The 9,469-nt window shown below is 38.4% G+C and overlaps 1 protein-coding gene across 5 annotated transcripts in view; it reads left to right on the forward strand.

Moving 5' to 3' along the window:
- The window catches only part of apoba (apolipoprotein Ba), a 30,622-nt gene that overhangs the window by 13,126 nt on the left and 8,027 nt on the right, over positions 1–9,469 (forward strand). For 3 of the 5 annotated variants that reach the window (XM_058077189.1, XM_058077193.1, XM_058077195.1), the window contains 9 exons: positions 239–409; positions 2,063–2,268; positions 2,351–2,533; positions 2,659–2,789; positions 4,900–5,110; positions 5,258–5,430; positions 8,348–8,523; positions 8,611–8,732; positions 8,821–9,194. In XM_058077189.1, the coding sequence (XP_057933172.1) occupies positions 239–409; positions 2,063–2,268; positions 2,351–2,533; positions 2,659–2,789; positions 4,900–5,110; positions 5,258–5,430; positions 8,348–8,523; positions 8,611–8,732; positions 8,821–9,194 (1,747 nt within the window). The remainder of the gene's footprint in view (positions 1–238; positions 410–2,062; positions 2,269–2,350; positions 2,534–2,658; positions 2,790–4,899; positions 5,111–5,257; positions 5,431–8,347; positions 8,524–8,610; positions 8,733–8,820; positions 9,195–9,469) is intronic. The other 2 variants (XM_058077190.1, XM_058077194.1) reach the window with 1 other exon arrangement.

Genomic DNA, 9,469 nt, shown 5'->3' on the forward strand with positions numbered 1-9,469 from the left:
AACAGGAGGCTGAAGGGCCAATGGGAGGGTTCAGGGTTTGGTTTTGCTCCTTGAGCTTGGAGCTGCGTGGTCTCCAAGTGCTTGCGTGTTTTACTCCTGGTACAACATAACATACTGTAACGTGTAGTTAGGGTGGACAATTCAAGAAACTAGAATCAAAATTTGGTTCATCACCTTTCTTTCCATCTTCTGATGGATGCTCCACATCTTCAATGACACGTGAACGGCGTTTTGTCAGCAGGTATTTTCGGACTGGACCTCTCGGACCGGTCATGAAGTCTTCATTCACTACATCTTCATGGAGAACGCCTTCTCGTTGTCCACTGCCTCTGGATTCCCTCTCAAGTTTTCTCTCGCTGGAGTCGTCACGCCCGGTGCCAAAGGAGGCGTGGCTGTCTCTTCCAGCACGGTACGCTCTGATTATCCAATTCCGCAGAGGTTACGTGTTTGCTTGCGTTTATGTTTGTGAGAAAATAAGTAGATTGAGAATAAATAGATGACATCAAATATGAACAACAATGTACAACGTAAACAGTAATTTGTACAAATAATGAATGAATTGTACAAATAATTAGAATTAAAATAATTTAAATAATACAAAAAATAATAATAATAATGTGGAGAATAAATAGATGACATCAAATATGAACAACAATGTACAGCGTAAACAGTAATTTGTACAAATAATGAATGAATTGTACAAATAATTTAAATAAAAATAAATAAAAATAATTTAAATAATTTAAAATAATAATAATAATAATATGTAGAATAAATAGATGACATCAAATGTGAACAACAATGTACAGCGTAAACAGTAATTTGTACAAATAATGAATGAATTGTACAAATAATTAAAATAAAAATAATTTAAATAATAAAATTTAAAAAATAATAATAATAATGTGGAGAATAAATAGATGACATCAAATATGAACAACAATGTACAGCGTAAAGAGTAATTTGTACAAATAATGAATGAATTGTACAAAAAAATTCAATTAAAATAAATAAAAATAATTTCAATAATTAAAAAAAATAATAATAAAGAAAAATAATAATGTGGAGAATAAATAGATGACATCAAATATGAACAACAATGTACAGCGTAAACAGTACTTTGTACAAATAATGAATGAATTGTACAAATAATTTCAATAAAAATAAATAAAAATAATTTAAATAATTTAAAATAATAATAATAATAATATGGAGAATAAATAGATGACATCAAATGTGAACAACAATGTACAGCGTAAACAGTAATTTGTACAAATAATGAATGAATTGTACAAATAATTAAAATAAAATAATTTAAATAATAAAATTAAAAAAAAATAATAATAATGTGGAGAATAAATAGATGACATCAAATATGAACAACAATGTACAGCGTAAAGAGTAATTTGTACAAATAATGAATGAATTGTACAAATAATTTCAATAAAAATAAATAAAAATAATTTCAATAAAAATAATTTCAATAATTAAAAATAATAATAATAAAAACAAATAATAATAATGTATAGAATAAATAGATGACATCAAATAGGAACAACAATGTACAGCGTGAACAGTAATTTGTACAAATAATGAATGAATTGTACAAATAATTTAAATTAAAATAAATAAAAATAATTTCAATATTTAAAAAAAAATAATAATAAAAAAATAACAATAATAATGTGGAGAATAAATAGATGACATCAAATATGAACAACAATGTACAGCGTAAACAGTAATTTGTACAAATAATGAATGAATTGTACAAATAATTTCAATAAAAATGAATTAAAAATAATTTAAATATTTTAAATAAAAGTAATTTTGATAATTTAAAATAATAAAATCCGGTGATCCGGATCGGAATTCTTTGAAAGGATTCTTTAACATTGCAAGATGACCAAATTAATACTTGACAATATTATCAATCCAATTGCTAATGGTACGTTTTCATTGTCAAGGGATGTAAATATTCATATGTGGGATGAATATTTATGGTGTCCATCACAACACGGGCCAAGTACAGCAATCAGTGTTTGCTCTGCTTCTCTCTGTGCAGCCTCACCTGTCACTCATGCCATCGGTGGGCTTGGAATTCATCACCCAAATGGGAGTCCACGCTCCAGACTTCGTGGAGGCGGGGCTTCAGATGCACACTAGTTTGTACCACGAGAGCTCCCTCAACGCTAAAATCTCCATGGAGAGAAACCAAATTCGACTGTCCATCCCGGCTCCAAAGTCAAACACGCAGTTGTTTACTCTGAGGTTAGTGCGTCATCAGATACGATATTACGTGAATGAAAAAGCATCCATGATGTCGTACATCTTCCATACATCTTCCGTACAGCAACAAGCTGGTGTCCGTATCCTCTGGCCATGCGATGACGCGGCCATCCCTCGTGACGGACACGACCCACTCCACTGGCTGCCACGCCATATTTAATGGTCTACAAATCTGCACAGTTTTTGGTTACCCCAACGCATCCTCCACGGACCGATCCCCGTATTATCCTCTGGCTGGGGACACCATGTGAGGCATTTCATCATCTGAATATTCGATACCATACTTTAATGCACTGAAATGTTTTTATGAACTGAGACTTAGTTTGCATATGAAACATTCCAAAAATATAAAGTTTGTTGTTGTTATTTTAGGGCTGCAGTTGTCCTCCAGCCCACGGGGGATGTTTCCGAGTACGCTGCCACCATCAAGTGGGATACACTCCGGGAAGGAAAAAAGGCTCTCCGTGTCTCCGATTGTCTCAGTCTAACCCTGAAGGCAGAAGGTAGGGTATTAAAAACCTTCCCTGCTGGTCTAAACCTTAACAGCGGACTCCCAAGTACACCCGGTATTTGTGTCACGGAGGTCCAGAACCATCTCCTGTGTTGGAGATGTTCATCTGGCAGACCTTTGCCGGGGCCCTTAGAAAGATGCTGTTTGGGGGCCCCTAGTTTGTCAATCTATGATGCAGACGTTCCTAACCCTTGGGGGCCATGAAGAAGCCACAGACTTCATTAAACATTTCACGAGCAAAGCTTTAAATAAAAAAAAAACAACAATAAAAACTAAGCCCCAAAATGGTAATGGTAATGGTTTAATTTCATTTGAACATGCATCAGATTCCAATTGAGTGCATCCCATAATCAGTTCCCAGTTCCACATGTCCAAAAGGAGTAGGAAGAAGCAGAGCTCATTAAATCCTACCCCTCCATCTGGTACTTTTACAATCACTAACTGTTACATTTGTTCACTTCCTGCTTTCCTAATATAGTTAATTTTTTTTTTTTTTTTTTTTTTTTAATTTTTTCAACTTTTTTTTTGTATTTTTTTTGTGTGTATTTTTTATTTTTTTTGTCACAAACCGAAGTACTCGGTGACATGAGCATCCAATGCCATAATGTGTACCATAGTAAGTGTCAATATAGTGATATATATAGCACATCATGACTGGTTCAAGACTCTTCATCCTTGTATTTAGCAAACATCAACTGCTTGTATTGTTTCTTGAATTGGCTCATCGTTGTGCATTGTTTGATTTCCTTACTCAATCCATTCCATAGTTTGATTCCACATACTGAATGGACTCTTCATTTGTATAAAAGATAGAAAAAGATAAATCAGTCCTTGTCTGATCCTTTAACCCTCCTCTTGTGTTAGGGTCGGCACCGACTTGTTTTACATTTTAATGCATCAAAAGAATCACATAACATTTATTTATTAATTGCATCAAGGCTTTTTGACTTTGTCAGGAAACTCTATTTCAACAAAATAAAACCCAAAAAATAATTTTTACTACATTTTAAAATGGTCTGGTTGAAATTATGACCACTGTATTGTTAGGGTGGGTTTGGACCCGGTTCTAATAATATGACTATAAAGCAATATTTAGAGCCCCAACTGAAGTCCTAAGTGTCCAATTAGCCAACACAATGACAACCAGCTCCTCTTCTCATCATGGAAGCTTCAGGGGATTCTCATTTTGACCGCTTTTCCAGTATACCAGCAGAAAAACAAGGTCCACACATGTGAGGGGAATTCACTCATTTGAGTGGCTGATTTCACATTTACAATTTGGATCATGGAAAGAATGGCAAGAAGTACAGTGAACCAAGATCTGGACCTGTTCTGCTTTTTCATTTCACTTTATACTAAAGTTCTGTTGCTGAAAACAATCACATTTTCTACCTTTTCTTGACATGAATATATATGGGTCAAAATTCACCCCAACAGCATACATGTTTCTTTAGTGATTCATACTAAAATGAGAAAATAAATACAACTCATTGATTTAAGAGATATGTTCTATATCCCTCAGTAATAGCCAGGTAACAAAAGAACCTTCAATTTATGAATATGATTCTTTTGAGGTTCATTTTTGGAAATATAAATGGAGGGGTATAGTGACAAAAAAAGGCCTACATGGCCACACCAAAAGTATTAAAAGCAACATTTTCATGGATGAGGAAGCCTAAGAAGGTAACCAAGACATGAGAAGCAAATTTGATGGTAACTTATTGTTTTTAGTGTTTTTTATAGCTGATTTAATACATAATATGGGTCAAAACCGACCCGTTAACATAAGAGATGATACCAGAAAGCTAACACAAGAGGAAGGATAAGCAGTGCAGAGTTAGCACTCTCTCTTCATAGCGCACCTGAACGCATCACCCAAGGGCTATTATGGACACAAAGCAGGACCACAGGACAATGCAAAAGTCATATCAGGGATCAATCTAGCCCGGTTCCTGTGCGGATCATGGCATGTCCATGGAGCGTTGGCGTGTTCCGTATGTTTCTTGGAGGGCTTTAGAGGCAGGCTAGGTGAACCCCAATGACGTCCATTCCTAGTGAAAAACTGTTCTTCTTGTCTCGCATCTCATTTCTGCCGTTGCTAGGTGACGATTCACCCGGCGCCACCGCCACGCTGAGATTCGACCGCAGTAATAAAGTTCTGGCCACTGAGCTTGTCATTCCAAAATACGACGTTGAAGTTGGCATGAAGATGGCTCCAGCTGATGGCGACGCCGAGCAACACAACAGCCGCGGCATCGCCATTGAGGTCACCAGCAAGAACGTTCCACAGCTGACGCTGGCGGGGCACACCAGGTAAATCCGGCGTACGCCAGCGACGCGCGGCCAGGTTCATGGCTGCTGAGGGCTTTCTTCTCAGTCTCGCTACAGTCGCTCGTCAAGGAGCAGAACCACTCATTCCCCGCTAGCTGCAGCGCTAATCCTTTATGGCCCTCGATGCAGACTTCAGTTGATGACGGATGCTCTGCTGCAACTCCAGATGGCCATTCCAGCTCTAAAAACCAACGCTTCTGTCACTGCCACCCTGAAGAAGCGTGAGGACGTCGTCATGAACGTGGAGACCAAAGTCAACCTCCCTGAGACATCCTACCGACAGACATCGTCCCTCATATACGGTAAGCTTTGTGACCTTGTGTGACCTTCGACATCCAACATCCTTAACGGGGACATTCACGTCAAATCAACTTTATTTGTAGAGCACTTTTCCTGCAAAGACATGCAACACAAAGTGCTTTACAGAATTAAAAACAATTACCACAATTAAAAGGAAAAACAAATACTAAGAAAGCCCCTCCCTCCAACCCCCCATACTAGACACACACAATCACACACAGTAGGGAGACATGGCATGGCACTGAGGATCAAGGAAACGCCGCCTTTGGGGCCGTCCACACTGGAAGGACACATAGTCACCAAAGTATCAGCATTCGTATCAGCATTAATATCAGCATTAATATCAGCATTAGTATCCGCATTAGTATCAGCATTAGTATCAGCATTAGTATCAGCATTAATATCAGCATTAGTATCCGCATTAGTATCAGCATTAGTATCAGCATTAGTATCAGGATTAGTATCAGCATTAATATCAGCATTAGTATCCGCATTAGTATCAGCATTAGTATCAGCATTAGTATCAGCATTAGTATCAGCATTAGTATCCGCATTAATATCAGCATTAATATCAGCATTAATATCAGCATGAGTATCAGCATGAGTATCAGCATTAGTATCAGCATTAATATCAGCATGAATATCAGCATGAATATCAGCATGAATATCAGCTTTAGTATCAGCATGAATATCAGCATGAATATCAGCATGAATATCAGCATGAATATCAGCTTTAGTATCCGCATTAATATCAGCATGAGTATCAGCATGAGTATCAGCATTAGTATCAGCATTAGTATCAGCATTAGTATCAGCATTAATATCAGCATGAATATCAGCTTTAGTATCAGCATGAATATCAGCATGAATATCAGCATGAATATCAGCTTTAGTATCCGCATTAATATCAGCATGAGTATCAGCATGAGTATCAGCATTAGTATCAGCATTAGTATCAGCATTAGTATCAGCATTAGTATCAGCATTAGTATCCGCATTAATATCAGCTTTAGTATCAGCATGAGTATCAGCATGAGTATCAGCATTAGTATCTGCATGAATATCAGCATGAATATCAGCATGAATATCAGCTTTAGTATCAGCATTAGTATCCGCATTAGTATCCGCATTAGTATCCGCATTAATATCAGCTTTAGTATCAGCATGAGTATCAGCGTGAGTATCAGCGTGAGTATCAGCGTGAGTATCAGCGTGAGTATCAGCGTGAGTATCAGCATTAATATCAGCATTAATATCAGCATTAATATCAGCATGAAAATCAGCATGAAAATCAGCATTAGTATCAGCATGAATATCAGCATGAGTATCAGCATGAATATCAGCTTTAGTATCTGCATGAATATCAGCATTAGTATCAGCATTAGTATCAGCATTAGTATCCGCATTGGTATCCGCATTAATATCAGCATGAGTATCAGCATGAGTATCAGCATGAGTATCAGCATGAATATCAGCATGAATATCAGCTTTAGTATCAGCATGAATATCAGCATTAGTATCCGCATTAATATCCGCATTAATATCAGGATGAGTATCAGGATGAGTATCAGGATCATTGCTGATTCATGCTGATATTCATGCTGATATTCATGCTGATATTAATGCTGATATTAATGCTGATACTAATGCTGATACTCATGCTGATACTCATGCTGATATTAATGCGGATACTAAAGCTGATATTCATGCTGATATTCATGCTGATACTAAAGCTGATATTCATGCTTATATTCATGCTGATATTCATGCTGATATTAATGCTGATACTAATGCTGATACTCATGCTGATACTCATGCTGATACTCATGCTGATATTAATATCAGCATTAATATCAGCGTTAGTATCAGCATGAATATCAGCTTTAGTATCTGCATTAGTATCAGCATGAATATCAGCTTTAGTATCTGCATGAATATCAGCTTTAATATCAGCATTAGTATCAGCATTAGTATTCGCATTAGTATTCGCATGAGTATCAGCATTAGTATCAGCATTAGTATCAGCATTAATATCAGCATGAGTATCAGCATGAATATCAGCATTAGTATCAGCATGAGTATCAGCATGAATATCAGCATTAGTATCAGCATGAATATCAGCTTTAATATCAGTATTAGTATCAGCATTAATATCAGAATGAGTATCACCATGAGTATCAACGTTAGTATCAGCGTGAGTATCAGCGTGAGTATCAGCGTGAGTATCAGCGTGAGTATCAGCGTGAGTATCAGCGTGAGTATCGCCATTAGTATCGCCATTAGTATCGCCATTAGTATCGCCATTAGTATCGCCATTAGTATCAGCATGAGTACCAGCGCTAGTACCCGCGTTAGTACCCGCATTAGTATCAGCATTAATATCAGCCGCAGGCCGTGCCATCAGGGGACCAGCACCCGGGCCCCCCGACTCCGACAGATTGGCGGACCCCCACATTAAAGGGAGGAACCCCCATCCGGCCGGGTTGAAGGGACCCCAGGATGGCACCCCCTCAGCAGACCCGACACAGCCCCCAGTGTGGAGGACCCCCCTCTGAGGAAACACTGGAGTTAAAAGCTAAAGACTAAAAGCATAAAATAGGACTAAAAAGATAAAAAGTTAAAAATATGAGTTAAAAGCCTGATTAAAAAGGTGTGTCTTTAATCTTTTTTAAAAAATATCAACAGTCTCTCCGGCAGGCTGTTCCACAGGTGGGGGCCATAGTGGCTAAATGCTGCCTCACTGTGGGTTTTAGTTCTGGGTTTTGGTATTGTTAAAAGGCCAGTGCCGGAGGACCGCAGGGTCCACGGGGGTTGATATGGTAAAAGCACATCAGATAAATAAGAAGGTGCCATTTAGGCCGTTAAGACATTTAAAAACCAGTAAGAGAATCTTAAAATGGATGTGGGTTCTCGTAACAGATCAGGAGACGTTGGAAGTGGAAATGAAATCTGAGTTGAATTCGGAGATTCAGAAGATGTCACCAACTGTAGAAGATCATCGCAGGAGGCTGAACCGACTCATTGATGACATCCTGGAACAGCAGGTGGCCAAAACGGACATGAAACTACGACACATAGTCACCAAAGGAATCGAGGTAAAAGATACTTTATTTATTTAGTATTATTTACGACCATATGGTGCTTGCATAAAGCCATGCTAGTTCATTTTATTTTTCATACAGGCGGCTAATATTTGGCTGGATGCGTTGACATCCAGGATCCCTGGCCTGGAAAACCTGGGGAATGGTAGGATCCCGGCAGAACTTATTGTTCCATCTCTGCCTGACAAAATGTTCCTGCGGGTGTAAGTAAGCCTTCCATGGAAGCTGTCTGTAGACCATAACCACGTACGTGACGGGGTGACGGGATAACGCCGCTGTTTACTTCAACAGTGACAACTTCTTCCGGTACAAGTTCAACAAGGACAAGATGGCAGTCTCGCTTCCTCTGTCACCGGGAGGCAGGACATTGAAGGAATTGGGTATTCCTGACTCCCTCTCAGTTCCGGCTTTAGACGTACCGCTCTTGGGTCTACACATCCCCGCAAAGATGTACAAAGTACCATCCTTCTTCGTGCCTCGTACTGTGGATTTGACGCTGCCCCTCCTTGGTGTGGCTGAAGCGTCCATGAAGGTCAGCAGCAACTTCTACAGCTGGGAGGGCTTGATTTTTGGCGGCAATCACACTGTTGATAGCCCCGCCTACACCGTGCAATACAAGGCCATCGCGAAGTCACCGTTCAGGCTGCTAAGATACAAGCTTGAAGGTAAAAACTTCCCTACGTGCTCCATTCTACTTTCCCAACATGTCAGACTTACGTGTGTGTGCAAGATGTTGTACAGTCGACCCTATCAGCATGAATATCAGCATGAATATCAGCATGAATATCAGCATGAATATCAGCATGAATATCAGCATGAATATCAGCATTAATATCCGCATTAATATCCGCATTAATATCAGCATGAATATCAGCATTAGTATCAGCATGAATAATCACATGAATATCCGCATGAATATCAGCATGAATATCTGCATTAA

The sequence above is a fragment of the Doryrhamphus excisus genome, chromosome 7 (genome assembly GCF_030265055.1).
Source record: "Doryrhamphus excisus isolate RoL2022-K1 chromosome 7, RoL_Dexc_1.0, whole genome shotgun sequence".
In the NCBI taxonomy this organism is placed as follows: Eukaryota; Metazoa; Chordata; class Actinopteri; order Syngnathiformes; family Syngnathidae; genus Doryrhamphus; species Doryrhamphus excisus.